At 42.1% G+C, this 18,435-nt stretch overlaps 1 protein-coding gene across 2 annotated transcripts; it reads right to left on the bottom strand.

The window, feature by feature from the left end:
* Nucleotides 1–462: 462 nt before the first annotated feature.
* Nucleotides 463–14,476, bottom strand: nipal4 (NIPA like domain containing 4). Of its 2 annotated transcripts, XM_061740443.1 has the most exons (10): nucleotides 14,257–14,476; nucleotides 11,304–11,408; nucleotides 7,203–7,340; nucleotides 6,807–6,863; nucleotides 6,373–6,463; nucleotides 6,142–6,302; nucleotides 5,210–5,377; nucleotides 3,573–3,652; nucleotides 3,208–3,420; nucleotides 463–3,118 (listed from the first exon to the last, which is right to left on the bottom strand). In XM_061740443.1, the coding sequence occupies exons 1-10, from the start codon at nucleotides 14,294–14,296 to the stop codon at nucleotides 2,939–2,941; spliced, it is 1,233 nt and encodes a 410-aa protein (XP_061596427.1). In that variant the 5' UTR covers nucleotides 14,297–14,476; the 3' UTR covers nucleotides 463–2,938. The 2 variants fall into 2 exon arrangements, with proteins under 2 accessions (XP_061596427.1, XP_061596429.1); XM_061740445.1 differs by lacking the exons at nucleotides 11,304–11,408; nucleotides 14,257–14,476 and adding an exon at nucleotides 11,191–11,285.
* Nucleotides 14,477–18,435: the final 3,959 nt, after the last annotated feature.

The following is an 18,435-nucleotide window of genomic DNA, read 5'->3' as shown; positions in this document are numbered from 1 at the left end:
TACTCAGACATCAGATAAAAGCCTCTTATTGGAAAATAACATTTGTTGTCACTGCTTCTACAAGTTTTATAGCCGCCGCGGTAAAAAGCCTCTCAAAACAACCACGTGATTGTGGAAGAGACGCCTCAAACAAGGAAATCAAAAAGTGTTTGATGAAAAAAATATGGATTAAAAAAAGTCTGTCCTCCGTTTTTAATGCTGAAAAAGTCAAGCGGTTCTGTGATATAGTTTCCACGTCCAATATTTCTCTCTAAAACTGCATTAAAAAAAAAAAGTACAAAATGTATTTTACTGCTACGAAACAGTGCCCCACATTCAGGGCAGATGAAGCAGACCTCCATCTATCCATCCATCCTCTTCTTCTAGGGAGTCTGCTTGAGCTCAACAAAGATGTCTCCAGACGAAATACTGAAGCAGAAATTATTCAAGCAGGTTTTAATCACACAAACATACTACAAAACATATGTGTGATATACCAAGCAAATGCTTTAATCTTATAAAATATTTCCACAAAAAAAACACTCCAACACTGAGGTGCTACATGGACATCACAAGAAGACAAGACAGCCTCGTCATAGTAAACGTTGCTGGTGACCAGCTGCTACAAGCTCCCAACACTTTTGTTTGTAGCCGTTCGTCATGAAGAAGCGTTCAGCTGACAAACTTAAAACTGTCCCAAAGTTTCCAGAAATAAACAACTCATATTTCCTTGACTCATCACTTTCTTTTCATAGCGTTTTTTTTCTTGGTGATACACTGGCAGCGGCAAGGGTTCGAAAGCACTGTCTCATTCATGTCTCCGACTCTTTCAGCCCAACATCTGGAAAGTGCGTTGGTGTGCAATGTGCTGAAATGAAGTTCAACGCATTTTAAGTTGAGGTTTTAAAGGAATCAACACTTTATTCATCATCAGGAGCTCTAGTAAAATACATTCAACAGGTTGAATAATGCATGATAAAACATACAAAGCGAAACTAAACAGTCTGGTAAGTCGAACATCATTCAACTCATTCACAATACAGTAACTCAGAATATCGTTCAGTTGTAACAGATACAGAAAAATACTCACATTTTAAATCATTCGTCTTCCACGAATCCACAAATAAAAAGTGGCGGAGGTAACCTTCGTACTACGTCCTGTTCTCTAATTGGTTCATCGTTGTCAGCAATAGCGGACACCTTAAGTCAGTATAAGGTTGGAACAACGTTGTATTCCAACATTCGATTATTTCATAGATTTGAAAATTGGTTTACGCTAAAAACGTTGGCTTGATGTCTAATTATAGTAAGGTAACACTGACTAAATGTTGGATGATGGTTGCTTGCCAGCGCTACATAATTAGTTATCTAACGTTGTCTAATGGTGCAACCCGTATCCAACCAAGGACCGACTTTAATGTGTCAGCACAATGGTCTGACAATCAATCAAGCGGAGCGGCTTCGTTGCTACCAGAGTCGCACTAAAACATTGACAGATTTTTGAGCGCAGTGTTCCACATAAAACTGGTCCGAGGTCAGTAAGCACAACAAAATTCATACATAAGGAGCCCCGGATTATAGGACGCACTGCTGATTTTTGAGAAAAATTAAGGATTTTAAGTGCGCCTTAAAGTGCGGAAAATACGTTAAAACAAGAAAAACAACTTCACTGAAATAATCTGACTGAAATGATCTCAGACTTTAAACTGTGATAAAAGGAGGGAGAAAACAGAAAGCACGTCTATGAGATTAGAAATTTGACTCATTCATCTCTTTTGTTCGTCTGAGTTTCATGAACTGAATCGTTTTCAGCAGCAAACTCACCAAATGCCATCAGATCAACGCCGACCAGTCTGCGTTTACACAACCCAACTGTGAACATCCGAATCCCTGATCCGTGTCTGTTTAACCAAACTCGCGGGGCCTCTAGTTTAATGGCAGCAACGGCTCCAGCTTCATGTTAACAAACTTTTTTTTTTTTATCCCCGATTTTTTTTCCCATTATATCACCCAGTGCTCCTACCTAAGCTACAGTCCTGGGCATTGCTCCCTCTACCAACCCAGGGAGGGCCCTGCACTGAGCTCAGGTCTCCTCCTTAACCTGAGGAGTGAGCAGACCGCATCTTTTCACCAGACAGGATGGGGCTTCTCCGGCCGGACGTAGCGCGTGGAAGGATCACGTTATTCCGGCCGGATTCTTCCCACCCCATCTGGCGCCCCGGTTGGCCAGAGGGGGCATGTGTAGCCCAGGACTGTGTGCATGTTTTTGTGAGGGTAGCTCACATTAGCTACCCCATGTTAACAAACTTAACGTATAAGAATAGCTCAAAACATCAAATACTGCAACATCTTTGACAGGCCTGAGTGTGGGGTGTTTTTAATCGCTGTATCGGCATTGAGATCATGGTTCAGGCTCCGATACAGACATCCGTCCTGCGTTCCCGGGGAGCGCCCCATGCTGACGACACACATGCAGCAGAGGGCTGACGAAGCAGGAAGTTCAGACCGTGGAAGCGTACAGACGGACAGAACTTCAACACAGTTGTGTTGGTAACCAGTTCTTTGGTCCTTTGGAGGTGCGTCTCATCTAAACTTGCATCTGTTGCAGATCTGAAGGCCGCTTCTTGACATTTGACGTCCCTTCTGACATTTGTGCATCTTCGTTGGGAACAAAAACAAACAAACCTTCTCCTGTACAACAGACGAATCAAACGTGCAGCGAGATGCAGATGAGTTTGGACTCGCTGCTTTAGTTTTGTTGCTCCGTTGGTTTCAGTCTGGACTGTTTTGGACACGCGACAGCTTTCTTGGACGGGTCTCACCTCGGTTTGACTTGAAACCCGTCAGATATACGGGGGAAAGCGCCAACAAACTAGAGGCTTCAAACCTAAAAAAAATAAAAAAGTGCTGGAGATTCCAGTAACAGCCCAGACGAGGCCAACCTGCATCTCCTCCTGTCTCAGCTGATGATGAAGACTCTCGGTCCTTCCTCTCTCATAGGAGGCAAACTCTCTATCACCATGTTGTCCATCAGTCCGTATTTATCTTCCTTCTTATTCGTCCCTGCCGTCGCCTCCTCCGAAAGCCCCTCCCTCTCCACTGGCTGAGAGAGCTGATTGGTCAGCTGCTTGAACGTGATCTACATCATGGGGACATCAGAGGGGTCAGTTTTACCTTCGATTACAGCAACGAACGAACAGCTGGCGTGGACGGGGAGGGACAACCCACCTGCAAGTCTCTGAAGAGGTGCAGCATGGCCACGCCCACCACGATGACCAGAAAGCCGCCCAGCGCGGTGACGACATCCACGACCGACATGCTCCTCCACTCCTGGAAGAGGATGATGGAGGTGCACAGAACCACGGAGGTGAAGAGGACGTAGTAGATGGGGTAGACCAGCAGGGTGTTGAACGTGTCCAGAGACTTGTTCAGGTAGTTCACCTGCAGAGACACAAACTTTTACCTGGACAGTCTTGTAGTCGGTACAGCTGCTGACAGATGCAGACGTTGTGTATTGTTGTTCTTTGTGGTCCCCGTGTCTCCATCTATCGTCACATGTCCATTTGTTGCATTCCTCTGGCTTTAAAACTTACTTGTGTTACTATGGAAACCACGAGTGTGACGAGCAGGATCCAGGTGAGAGGATGTGCCAGCACTGACAGGTCACGACTCACTGAGCAGAGAGAAAACAGTCATCAACTTAATGTCTGAGATTCTCACAGGACTTTTGCAGGACCTCTTCATGATTTGGTTTATGAGTTAGGAGAAGGTGGGATCGTCTCATAACTCCGCCTAACTCGGCTCTTGACCACGTTAACATCATGGAGTCAGCTGTCGTAGTAACAAACTAAGGGCCCGATTTACTAAGATCCTAAATAAAGAGTACTAAATTACGTGTGCACTGAAAAAGTTTGCGCGTGCTGTTGTTGTGTGTTTTGCGGGTGATCAACTAAGATTGCGTGCGCAATTGATAACAGGTGCAAACAGCAGTATTTAAATGAGGTGTGGCGCGTCTTACGGTTTGCGGCGCAAACTTTGCACCATGGAGAGTGAAAATGAAATTTGACGAGTTGGAGTTAGAGATATTAGTGGAAGAGGCAAATTGTTGTGCCGTATTCAGCACCCCTGCCGTGAAAAGCACCCCCTCGTATATTCAATGATAAGTAGACCAAGAAAAAAAACAACACACTGACACTTCAATATATTTATATATACACACTCACACAAACACATACTTAGGAGTTTATATTATATATATTTACAAATATTATGGAAGACAACACAGTAAGCAGGCTATTAATTAATGACATCAATAACCATTTACCCGATTTTTGTTATCTGTGACTGTGATTGTGGGAAAGTATGACTATTGTGGAATCCATGAGCGCATTTAAACATGAATCATTAACACAAAACTGGACGCTAAACAGAACGTGACACAGAATGAGAATATCATTTTTGTCAGACGAGGGGGTGCTTTTCACGGCAGGGGTGCTGAATACAGCACAACACCGGGGTATGACAACTGCAGAACAAGTATAGGCGCACAATAAGAAACACTTTTTTCTACATGAAAACACGTGATTTATTTATTATCACAAATACAAAAATGAATGTGCCTCCTGTGGCAACCTTTTGCTGAATAATACTCGATTTAACATTCAAATAAAATATTTCTCCTTTTGCATGTGGAGATTAGCACCTTCCTTTCGAACGTATTAAATACAGACGCAATCACAATCCCCGCAAAAACTTTCAGGCTTGGTAAATCTCATTGCGCGTGGTAAATGGACCTATTTGCATTTTCCCCTCCCAGTATTTTGCGCTTTCTGGCGGGTACGCCCCATATTGATTATTCATCAGGGCAAAAGTACTAAATGGATTGCGTGTGCTATTTTGCTCATTTGAGAGGCGCAGTCCTCTTTGCACGCTGTTAGTAGATCAGCTTGCACTTTGGTTTGCTGGTGATGTCAAGTTTGCACACGTTTTTACGCATGCAAACCTTTAGTAAATCAGGCCCTATGAGTATGAGTTACCTCGCTTTGTGACACGGACTCCTGCTGGAAGATGGAGCCGCTCTCGTGGGATTTTGAACAAAATGCATCACAGATGTTCCATTAAGACCTCAGACGACGTGCCAACGATGAAAAAAACAAACAAAAACCTGACGCGCCCTCGTCCTCCAAAGCAGACACGATGGTCTGATGAGCAGCTGTTTGTGGAGTCTCACCCGTGTTGATGGCGATGGCGAGGCCTTTCACGGAAGACACGGTGAACGCACCGAGCAGCGAGCAGATGCTGATGTAGACCAGGATGTTGGACTGGCCAGAGCGGGGACAGAAATACAGAACCAGCACCGCACAGAGAACTGACACCAGTGACACGTACACCAGAAAACCTGGAACACAAGAGGACTGAGTTACAACGTGAATCCGAGCTCTAAACGCCACAAAGCCTCGGCGGTGCTGTTAAAAGCTTTACACTCCAAATATTCTCTTGCTTTCAGGGACCTAGATCTGCCTGCAGGCTCATGTCAGCTGCCAGCCTCGCTTAAATCAGGTTAACACCTGTAACTCAGGATTATATGATGGTTTATGGTCCATTTATGGTCAAGCCATTTATGGTCAAACCGAGTCCACAAAATAAACCGAAACAACATGAATTACATTTTTATGAGGCCGAAATCTTGTGTTCAGAAGAAATAAAAGAAGAAACAGTACGAATGCTCAAGTTTTATGACGGAAAGAATTCTGACTTCATAAACTTAATAAATATGATGAATATCTCATTTATCCAGACTTCACCAGTCGTCTTGGATGTAAAATCTTAGCTTACAAACCAAAACTGTCTGACTGTTGAACGAACCACCGGTCTTAGTCTGGCCCCGAGTGGTCGGCTGAGGAACTGCAGGCCCGAACAAGGAACTTCAGGTCCAGGTCAGTACCGTAGTGGTCGACTGGGTAACCGCCGGTCTGGGTCCGGACCCTAGTGGTCGGTAGAGGAACCACAGGTCGCAACCACAGATCCGGGCCCAGACCGTAGTGGGCGTAGAGGATCTGACCCAGTTTGGGATGACGACGGATGACGGAACACGCAGGACGCAGCTGCCGTTACGGCTCAGTGAAGGAGCAGACTAGGTGGCTGTTAAGTGTGTGGTCTCACCGGGCTCCAGCAGCTTGCTGGTCATTTCCTGTAGTGATGTCACTTCCTGTTCCTGTGGCGCATGAATTACCAACAAAATGCTGCCCAGGACACACAGCAGACAACCAAGCTTCCCCACAGCATTCAGCACCTCCCCCAGTAGGTAGGAGGACAGAACCGCACTGAAACACACGTCACATCTCTTTAATCGCGGATCACTCTTTTAAACACACGTGCAAGACGTCCACCTACCTGATGAGGACACTCAGGGCGCCGAGCGGTGTCACCAGCGTGGCCGGGGCGAACATGTAGGCAGCGAAGTTACAGACCTCTCCTGCTCCCACTGCAGAGACAGACGCACGTCTGAGACGACGAGCTCACCATACGACCGATTCTGGACGCTGGACGTCAGTTTCCTCAAATACCAACACTTTAACTCTTCTTCTAACTCCACACAAACAAAAACAGTTAAGCAACATTTTAAGATTTAATACATCTGGACCAGAAACATGAACAACACGGTCACATGACCTGGTTTCTGTGGTTTACTCAAGTAATCTGCTGGTCTAACATGAAGAAACTCCTGACTCTTCATGACAAACATGTTGGTCTGGATGTTGATTTCAGCCATAAAAAAGATTTCAAGATAAAAGAAGGAAAAAAATAAGTTCCTAAGAAACTCTTACTGGTCAGCAAACCGCCCCACCAGAGCCAGTCCTTCAGGTAGCCGTGGCCTCCATCTCCTGGACAAACACAAAGGAGGTCACATTTTACCTCAGACCTGCGGTTCCTCTACCGACCACTAGGGTCTGGATCTGGACCTTAGTTCATCTCTATGGACCTCAATGTTAAAATGTCCAACGTTGCAGCAGAATTAAACATTATTCAACTCTTGCTAATGTTCTAGTAAAGTTATATTTAGCATTAGGGGTTAGCATAAACTCAAGCTAAAGGACGAGTGGTTGATCCAGTTCTTCTGACGCCGTCTTTGTTCTAAAGTGCTGCTCATTCAAATTTGTCTCCAGGGGTGAATCTAATCCGGCGACGATATCCTGACCTTGCTTCAGAAATGTCCTTCTCACCTGCTCTGGTCTGTCCATTACTGGCCAATCGCAGGAGCGCTTTCTTCTTGAGGATGACGCTACCACCGATCAGGAAGGCCGACAGCAGCGCCAGAATCAAACCCAGCCACATGTTGTAGGTGCTGAACACCTGCACACCTGGAGACGACATTCAGCTGTGAGTGAGAAGCATCCAGAGAATTTCCAGAGTGAATTTTCAGACTACTAAGACTTCCATCCATCAGCTTGTGCATACAAGTCACTCCCATGAACCACATCTGTGGATGTGGAACCTTTCCACATGTGCATGCAGGGCCGCCGCAAGGGGTGTGCAAACCGTGCGACCGCACGGGGCCTCGCGCTATGGGCCTTTTTTAAAAAAAATTTTTTTTAATTTTTTCCCTTATAGCCTACATATCAACAGTCACGTTCCATTACAGACCTAAATGTGTACTAGTCTGTGCATATCAATAAATATATGTGCAATGATGCGCGTGTCTGTTGTTCAATGAAACTGATCAGACCAAGCGCAGACACAAGCTGCTCTGATCCAGACAGGGGGAGTTGGAACAAACTGTCACAATGTCGAGAGAACGAGACAGATTCAGGAAATTTCCATCAGGGGATGAAAAAAGAAAAAAACTAAAGTAAATGGAAGAGTTTAATGCCTCTCTGAAAGGCTCGTTTGATAAATTTGTTACAAAAATCACCGATCCGACCGGGTCTCAAGCAGCCGTAGGGCCCCGCGTCGAGGCAAGCCCAATGATGATGAGGCAGGGGAAGGTATCCAGTATTTTGCTAATTGGAGAGTTAAAATTGCGCATATAGACACCCGATACGACCCAAAAAAACAGAAATTTCAGGCTGGAGGGCATATCCCCCAGCCATTTCGCACAGGGCCTCGCAAATCTCCCAGACGGCTCTGCTTGCATGAAGTCCAGTATGAAAAACCTGCAGGTTCAGGTGGTTTCAGATGGAAAGAAAACCAAGCAAGCCCTCTGGGAAGAAGCCCAGCACAGGTCACAGTTGATTTTACTTAAGTTACCACAAAACTAGGTGACCCTGAACAGGTACACAGTCACCATGACGACTTAAATCATAAAAGAACACAAAAGGTACACACACAAAAAAAAGACAGAACAACCGCAGAAGGAGGAGTTGCACCACAAAGAAGGATAGAAGGACAGGTTTGTCAAGTCTAAAGCCAGTATTTACACAAATGTGACCAACCAGCTAGATCACCATGGTAACGGAAAATCGAGCTGAATGTCAGTGGATCATGTTGATGTCGGCGTAGGTCTATAGCAGCATAACTAGGATGAAGCTCTGTTTAACCAGCTGCTCTAGTCTTGTCCTGCAGCTGCAGCTACGACTACTGGCCCTACTGGTTTGGTTTTAAAGGTGGAGGTGGTGTCAGCCTCCTTAACCCCAACTGGGAGTTGGTTCCATAGTAATGGTTCCTGAGAGCGGAACTGTCCTCCAGATCTACATTTGGATAATCTAGGAACTACAAGTAAACATGCACTCTGAAAACGGAGAGCTCTGTTAGAAGCATAAGGAAATATCAGGTCTTGGAGATAACAAGGTGTTTGGACGTTTTGGACTTTATATGCAAGTAATAAAATTTTGAATTGTATGAGTTTTACGGCAGCCAATGGAGGGAGGCTAACACACACTTTATTCCTGTCAGCATTCACACTGCAGCATTTTAGATCAGCTGGAGGATATTCAGATAATTACTTGGACATCCTGCTAATAATACATTACAGTAATCTAACCTAGAAGATACAAACGCATGAATTAGTTTTTCCGCATCACTCTGGGAGATAATGTTCCTAATCTGTGGGATATTACAGATTAATATGCTGTTAAAAACTGAAAGGTCAAACTAAAGTTGTTGCATTTGGACCTGAGTCCTTCAGGGACATATTATCCACTTTTTTGTTACTCTACATGGTACTACCTTAGTACTAGTACTACAGTTAGGAACCTGGGAGTTGTTTTTGAAGAATCTGTCCCTCAATTCACATATTAAACAGGTTTCTAGCCCGCCTTCTTCCACCTTGGTAATGTTGTTAAAATCAGGAACATTGTGTCTGAGACTGACAGAAAAACTGATTCATGTATTTGTTACTGCAGGATTGTCCTGTTGTAATTATTTATTATTGGGTTGTCCAAAAAACCTCCAAAAACCTCCAGCTCATCCATCATGCTGCAACTCCTCAAACGTTGCTTCATTTCCTGCACGAGCAGATGGCTGATCTAACCGCGAGAGCGTCAGACACATTTTATCAAACCTGACCCGTTATTTAATTGTGTTTAAACTGCTCCAGATCCTTTTTCTGTTGTCATGGCTACGCTGTATTACTATAAGTAAATGTTTAGACACAACTTGCACCATCAGGATGTTGTTTTTTTTTTTTTTTATTCCTATTTGCTAGTTTTTCTGGGCATTGCAGCAGTACTATACCATGTTTTCATGTTTCACTCTCGCTGCTGTACAACCTCTGATCTCCCCTGAAACCAAGTTCCAGGAAAACATTCCCAAGTGTATGAATAAATGAAGCAGACAGGGATTAGGGTACGGGTCGCTGGCTTCCTGTGGTTGATATGTCTGATTATCTCGTCTATCTGGATACAGAACAGCTAAAAAGGCAGAAAACACGACAAACGACGGCCGAGAGTAAAAAATACTACAGCTCTTTTCATACATGAGATTCACAAACGTGACATTTTAAATCCACGCGTTTGAGATACTTATGATACTGATTCTTCTGCTTGGAAAGGTCCTGAGATGATGCGGTGTAGCTCCCAGCTGCTTCAGCTGATTCATGCTGGAGAACCTCGCAGTTAGCACTGGTGTCCTACTATTAGCTAAGCTTCGTCCTCAGACCCTTCAGACCAACGCCCAAACCAGCCACAGTGATCCGTTAGTACAATTAAAAGACTGCGTCCTTAATTATACACATTATATTATACATACTATTTCACCTGAGAAAGATTAAAATTCCTTGATACAGTTGTCATGCACGTGAAATCTAACGATGGAGACCAAAACCAAAAAGACATTTTTACGTGAAGGCCAGTAGGGATTTACTAACTGGTGGATTCAGACCGTGGTGGTCAGGGGTGGAACCGCAGGTCCGGATCCAGACCTTGGCGGCCGGTAGGAATGGGCGATATTTTACCGTTCACGACATACCGTCAAAAAAATTCCACACGGTAAGAATTTGTCATCTCACGGTAAAAACGATAAATTCCCGTTGATGACGTTTTTGTGTAAAGCCGGATTTATGGTTCTGCGTTAAATCCACGCACAACGTACGTGAGTGAAGGAAGGAAATGAGTCTGAAAGAAAGAAAGAAAGAAAGAAAGAAAGAAAGAAAGAAAGAAAGAAAGAAAGAAAGAAAGAAAGAAAGAAAGAAAGAAAGAAAGAAAGAAAGAAAGAAAGAAAGAAAGAAAGAAAGAAAGAAAGAAAGAAAGAAAGAAAGAAAGAAAGAAAGAAAGAAAGAAAGAAAGATTTATAGTTAAAAAGGTGGAGTTGAATTGGTATTCTTTTTATCGTCATTTTTATCCTTATCGGGATAAATGCCAGAAATTATTGTGATAAAGTTTGTAGTCCATACCGCCCATCCCTAGCGGCCGGTAGAGGAACCGCAGGTTTTTAACTTACTGCTATGACTAGTTCTAGGTGTCTCCAGGCCGGAAACTGAACCCACCGTCACTCATAATCCCGGCCTTGAGCCTGAATTAACGAGGTAGGTCCTATGTAAAACCCTAACCAAATCAGTATGAGGTACATGAATCACTGCAGTGAACCCTGGAGAGGGAAAAGCCTCCAAAATTGTTACCATATGTGCTGCTAAAGCAGCTAGGACGTCCGCCTGGAGGACAATGGTCAAAGAGGAGCTGTCCCGTCCACAGCTCAGGGCGGGCCTTCTCAACATCTCCGCTATCATTCAGCTGTTGTGCAGGAAACCTGATCCGGACTAGAGTCGTCTTTGCTTACAACACTGAGAAGCGTGACAAACGATCTGATGCAAGTGGTGTTTCCACAAAGGCAGAGACCCTTCATGAAACCACAAGCTCAGAGATACTCAGCAGGGGTTAGTGACGTCGTACCCGGTGTTGGGAGGCTGCTGTTCAGCTGGGTGAAGATCTGAGTTTCATCCGTGGTGACCAAACACACTGCATGCTGGGAGCCACACCACAACCTCACCGCGGAGCCTGCAGAGACAAATGAGAAGAAAAAACAACTAGTCACATGACTTGTAGAGGAGACAATAATATAGTGTTCTGATTGGGTGCTTGTCCAGTCTTTTACTACTGGATTTGGCCAGAACACCACTGAAAGACGTTTTCAGAGTATGGAGCAAGGACGGAGGTGTCACATACAGAGTTCACAACTATCTGTTGACGGGTGATGGATGGTGTAGGTGTAGGTATGGGTGTTCTCCACGAACCACCCCCGTCTTGTGTAGGTTCACTAGGAATGGGCGATATTTTACCGTTCACAACATACCGTCAAAAAAATTCCACACGGTAAGAATTTGTCATCTCACGGTAAAAACGATAAATTCCCGTTGATGACGTTTTTGTGTAAAGCCGGATTTATGGTTCTGCGTTAAATCCACGCACAACGTACGTGAGTGAAGGAAGGAAGGAAGGAAGGAAGGAAGGAAGGAAGGAAGGAAGGAAGGAAGGAAGGAAGGAAGGAAATGAGTCTGAAAGAAAGAAAGAAAGAAAGAAAGAAAGAAAGAAAGAAAGAAAGAAAGAAAGAAAGAAAGAAAGAAAGAAAGAAAGAAAGAAAGAAAGAAAGAAAGAAAGAAAGAAAGAAAGAAAGAAAGAAAGAAAGAAAGAAAGATTTATAGTTAAAAAGGTGGAGTTGAATTGGTATTCTTTTTATCGTCATTTTTATCCTTATCGGGATAAATGCCATAAATTATTGTGATAAAGTTTTTAGTCCATACCGCACCCATCCCTAAGGTTCACATCTCAAAATCTAAAACCTCTACAACAAAGGTCATCTTCCTGCTCGATGTTGATCTAAACACATCCGATGAGACCAAAACCTGCTCAGCGTGAAGCATGGCGGCGGCTGCGTCATGGTCTGGGAAGTTGAAATGTCGGTGCGTCATTTTACAAAACTGATCAGTAGTAAAAGTATCAGGAGACCTGTGGAGGACTTGTGAAGCCTCTTAGGTTACAGATATACTTAACGATCCAGTAAGAGATCACCTACTGATCAATAGTTATTTCCAAGTTTGATTAAAAAGACACCAAAGCCCCCTAACGTTAAACAAGAAGATGCTAAACCCGTTCCTGGAGCAGCTCTTTTAGAGGACACAAACAAGTTGAAGTTTCCTCTACGAGAGTCAGAAACTTTCCATTCCCTTTGACCCCAGTTCAATATTTGTTTTTGTGCGACTGTTTGAGGGTTGTGTCATACTGGTTTGACCACTTCTCCGCGGGTCAGAGGACGTCAATGTTTACACCGTCAACAGCAAAGCTTCGGTTTGCGGATGTCAACACAGTTCACCTTCTCTAAAACCTGACCCGGTGTGGACTCTGAACGGGCCGCTCCATAAGGTGGATTTACCTCCACGTTTCAGCTCATTGTCCTGCTGCATCGCCCCGTTTCTGCTGAGCTTCAGAAACCCAGATGTGACCCTGGAGGACACCATGAAAACATGTGACCTCCGGAGTGACTGGATCCTGGATCCTGGATCCTGAACCCACCACCACCATGCTGCAACATTTGGACATCTTGAGATTGTGATCAAATCAACGTTTGTAAATACTGTAAATACTTCTGGTTATTCTACACATTATATACATTTTTTTATTTAGCCTACTTATTATATTTTTTCTATTTCTAATTTGTTATTTTATTATTTTGAGAAATAAAGCGATTTCTGATTGCTTCAGCGATCCACAAGTTCTTCCCAGAACTGGTTTCGCTTCCCAAGATTTTAAGTTTTCTTCCATCTTTTCCTGATCATTTATTTCATTTCATTTCGTTTTTATTTATTCTATATCATGGAAATAGTTCACATATGTTCCATTCCATGATGGAAAAGGGGCAAGAAGAAGAAAGCCTTATATTACAAGCCCCTTTCTCAAAAAAAATAAAACAATTCATATGAAGATTGTCTGTCCCTCTGTTCAACAATCACTACTTATATAATACCAAAAAAAAGAAATAATGAAAAAACAGAACAAAAAAATAAGAAAACATACACACTAACTCACCAACAATATAAAAACAAAAACAACAAAATATATTTTACCTGTTAAATTCATATTGTCTAATTGTGTGGTCTTTATACAATTTCTTGAACTGGTGAATATTTTTACAATCATTTAAATCAGTTGTTAAGGAGTTCCATAATTTTACACCACATACTGAAATACAAATTTGTTTTAAAGTAGTTTGTGCAAACGGATGTTTAAAATCAAATTTCCTCCTATGGTTCTTATCTTCTGAACTAAACACAAAAAAACGCTGTATATTTTCAGGCAATATTCTGCTTTTTGCCTTGAACATAACCAATAAAGTCTGTAACTCAACAATATCTTTAAGTTTAATTAATCCTGCATTGATAAAAAGTCCATTGGTGTGTTCTCTTGCCTCCTTTTTGTGTATGATCCGTACTGCTCTCTTCTGTAAAATAAACAAAGGCTTGATATTTGTTGTGTATGTATTCCCCCAAACCTCGACACAATAACTAAAATAAGGCAAAATAAGTGAGCAATACAACATTCGCATTGTCTTGTAATCTAAAACATGTTTCACTTTGTTTATTTACAAAACAACATCCCAGCCGTAGGCTACTAGAATGATTCCGTCGTCTGAGTTTCATTTAAAAGGAGCAACTGACACATAAAACACGTGGATTATAAAATAGTAAAGAAGAACTCGGTCTTCCTGTGAACCGCGGGATGAAACGGAGCTTTGATGAAGGAAATGCGCGTGATTCGTGTTTCTTTGTTTTCCCTCTTCCAGGAAACGCCTGCAGGAGTTCAGACAGGTAACATAACAGGTAACAGGTGTGCGGACGCGGCTCATCCTCACCGTTCGTGCACGTCTCGTTGTTCAGGTGAACATCTTGCATCGTTCAGTTTTTGTTGGTCGACCAGATCCACGGAAACACACGGGGCCCACCGGGAACTCCGTCTTTCTACAGCGAAGACAAATAAATCCTTGAATAAAAATCCTTTAAAAACATAATGGGTAAAAAATAAATAAAGGCGCTTCAAGACGCAAAACTCTCATTCACAACACGTTTGGTTTCGTGGGATCATCCACAGACTGAAATCCCTGCAGGACCGTGGACCAGGTAAACGGGGGCCACCCACTAACCCCGCCCCTCCGCACAGGACAGGTGCTGCGTTCCATTTACCTCTGAAGTCGGAACTCGGAACTGGGAATTACGTCACAGCCGAGTTATCAGCGTTCCAGTTACAAAGTAGGTAAACAAGTTTGTAGTTCGCATATACCACATGAAAAATGTAAATTACACTATAGCAGCATATATATGCCGAACAATACTTGTATACGACTGATTTAGTGTGACCAAAACTAGAATGAAGTGCTACGAATTTTTACAGAGCTCTCTTCTACTGTCTACAACCGGGGCAGCCATCTTGGAATGGTAACTCGGGGGTGGTGAAGACTCTCCCACTTTCCCAGTGGGAAATCCCACTTCGAGGGGCGTTCCAGTTGAAAATTCCGACTGGGAACTAGGAAATCCCCACTTCCGAGGACAAATGGAACGCGGCATTAACCCCCTGATGTTCACCAGCTCTGTCCGCATTTGGGTTTTACTTCCCACTCAGATCCAGACCAAGAACCCTCACGATGAAGATCGTAGAGGTGACTGGGAGATTGGACTCTTGAATTTATGATATTGTAGGAGACCGGTTCAATTATGATTATAATTACTGATATTGCTTATTGGTTGTTGTGGTTGTGTTGTATTTATTTTTTTGTTGTTTTTCTCATCTTTTCTTTTCTTTTCTTTTCTTTTCTTTTCTTTTCTTCTCTTTCTTTTCTTTTCTTTTCTTTTCTTTTAATTTTATTTAATTTTTATAGGTTATATATGATATGATATTGTGAGGAAGGGACAGGACTAAATAAGCTTTCTGCTTCCTCTTGTTCCCTCTCGAACACATTGTTTTGCTGTGTGTTTTATTTTTGAATGAGACTGTTAAATTGTTTTGCTTTTTTTTATATTTTGATACTTTTAATTTGATTGGGTTTTGTTGTGTTCGAGACAAAGCCAATAAAAAATAAATAAAAAATAAAAATACAAAATAAAAAAAGATAGATAGATAGATAGATAGATAGATAGATAGATAGATAGATAGATAGATAGATAGATAGATAGATAGATAGATGATAGATAGATAGATAGATAGATAGATAGATAGATAGATAGATAGATAGATAGATAGATAGATATTCTGTCTTAGATGACAGAATATACACGCAAAAACAAAGGTCGTCATTGTAAATGAAAAACTGTTCTCAATTGACTTACCTGGTTAAATAAAGGTTAAATAAATAAAATAAAAGAAAGGTGCTGCTGTAACCTGTAACGAGGGACCACGTGATCTCCCCACACGGAGCGTGCAGCTGCAGTGGAGCATCTTCACCAGCAGGTGGTGCTAAACTCAAACGAAGACGTCAGCTGGAGCAGCAGCGTCTCCTTTTTTGACTATTCATTTTAACTTGATTTATTTTTCTAACAATTAAGTTAAAATATTAAACAAAGGGACCAGTAACAACGATGATGCAACAAATTATTTTATCATTCGATAGATAACGTGCACTTATGCACTTTATTAAATATTAGTGAACAATAAGACTTAATTTGATATTACTTTAATTGTAAGAGGAAACATATATGTTTGTCATTTTTTTGCTTCAACAGGAACATTTTGCAAAATAACACAATATTTGTTCATTAGTTTAAATGTTTTAAGGTGCAGTTTTATTAGCTGACAAACACAATCACTGGTTGAGAGTTATGCATCATGTTTTGATAAATGACAGATTCACCATAGACTTCATCAGCAGCAAGCAACATATATCCTCCATGAACAGACAAGTGCAGAAGAGCGACAAAGATGTGTGTGTCTGCAGCTTTTAAATTGCCTTCGGCTTCACTGAGACACCTGCAGCTGCTCTACAAGTCCTCCCGACGCCGTCTCTGGTGCTCAGCTGTTTTATCTTCATATAAGGGTCTCTGAATGTTGCAGCTGCAAGGCATTGTGGGATGGAAGTATTCCATCACCATGAGCCAGCGTTTCCTAAAAAAGATGAAGACACATTCGCGCTTCATTCCTTGGCTTTTGTTTAAATATTAATGAACCCAGATGAGTCCTGACGTCGCAGCGGGGTGTCGCAGCAAGTGTTGAAAATACACCCCCCTTGTTCCTAGGCAACCGTTTAAGTGAAACTGAATACTGTATTCATCCTCACAGGGAAATTACATTTTTGCAGTGTAAATTACTTAGAAAGTCAAAGTTGAATTAAGCCCGACCTGAAACTTTTGGACTGTGTGCTTGTTGCCTGGCGACTATGTCACATGCAGCATGTCCTGGTAACTCAGGTGAGGTCTCTCATCAGACATCATGGTTGGAAGCTTCAACCCAGCAGCTGAACATCTGGATCCAGAGGTGCTCCTTGACAGTCACATGACCAGGATTCCACCGTATGTTCCTCCTGCCGCCTCCTGTCAGCTACGAGCTCACCCGCCCTCCTCCCAGAGAGCCCACATGATGCTTCAGGGTTCCAACGTCCTCCTTTCTGCTCTCTGTTTATCTCGAGTTTATATCAAGAAGGAAAAGTCTTTAAAAAAATCAAAGTTTAGAAGAAAACCGCTCCGTAAAAACATCTCAGGAAGAAATGACGAAAGATACAAACGTGAGGCCTTTTGTGGTTCAGAGCATATATTTGGGTGTCTGAAGGTCTTGCGCTCAAACCTGTGGTGTGGTTTTCAGTCCATTTATGCCAGCTCACTACAGGTGAAGGGACATCCTGGACAAGGTGCCAGTCCATCGCAGGGTAGAAGAACAATCATATTGAAACTAGAAAGATATTATCGTTTAACTATTACTTTTCCCCAGTGGCGGTTCTGACTAGATTTACGCCCAGGGCGATACTTTTTTGTTACCTTCCAACACTGTCCATTCACCCGTCATTCAACCGGAATTACTTGAATCACGTAGATGACTGCACAGATTTCTTTTTTCATTTTTCACCTTACCCAATTAATTACATTTGGTCTAGACCAGGGGTCGGCAACACGAAATGTTGAAAGAGCCATATTGGACCAAAAACACAAAAAACAAATATGTCTGGAGCCGCAAAAAACTAAATATCTTGTACAGGACTGTCTCAGAAAATTAGAATATTGTGATAAAGTCCTTTATTTTCTGTAATGCAAAAATGTCATACATTCTGGATTCATTACAAATCAACTGAAATATTGCAAGTCTTTTATTATTTTAATATTGCTGGTCATGGCTTACAGCTTAAGAAAACTCAAATATCCTGTCTCAAAAAATTTGAATATTCTGGGAATCTTAATCTTAAACTGTAAGTAATAATCAGCAATATTAAAATAATAAAAGGCTTGCAATATTTCAGTTGATTTGTAATGAATACAGAATGTATGACATTTAGTTTTTTTAATTGCATAACAGAAAATAAATAACTTTATCACAATATTCAAATTTTCTGAGACAGTCCTGTATAAGCCTTAGAATGAAGGCAAACGGCGAAAGGCGAAATGTCGAGAAAAAAGTCTAAATGTTGAGAAAAAAGTCGAAATGTTGAGAAAAAAGTCGAAATGTCGAGGAAATAGTTAAAATGTCTAGAAAAAAGTTGAAACGTCGATATTAAAAAAGAAAAGGAAAAAGGAAGAAAAAAAGATAAAAAAGGGAAAAAAGAAAAAGAAGAAAAAAAGAAAAAAAGAGGAAAAAAGAGAAAATAAAGAGAAAAAAATGAAGAAAAAAATGAAAAAAAAGGTCAACATTTTTTTAAAAGCTCCAGGAGCCACTAGGGCGGCGCTAAAGAGCCGCATGCGGCTCTAGAGCTGCGGGTTGCCGACCCCCGGTCTAGACATATGGTCTATTTTAATTTTAGGATGAAACGCAATTTATTTGGGAAGAGGTTGTGTTGTGCGGCCTCACCAGCCTGGAATCAGTCGACTCAGCCAATGGCCAGCCGTTTGTATCAACCCGA

This window comes from Cololabis saira, chromosome 14 (assembly GCF_033807715.1).
Source record: "Cololabis saira isolate AMF1-May2022 chromosome 14, fColSai1.1, whole genome shotgun sequence".
NCBI classification, from domain to species: domain Eukaryota; kingdom Metazoa; phylum Chordata; class Actinopteri; order Beloniformes; family Belonidae; genus Cololabis; species Cololabis saira.
Note: the sequence above shows the minus strand (reverse complement) of the source record. Positions and strands in the feature narration are given on the sequence as shown.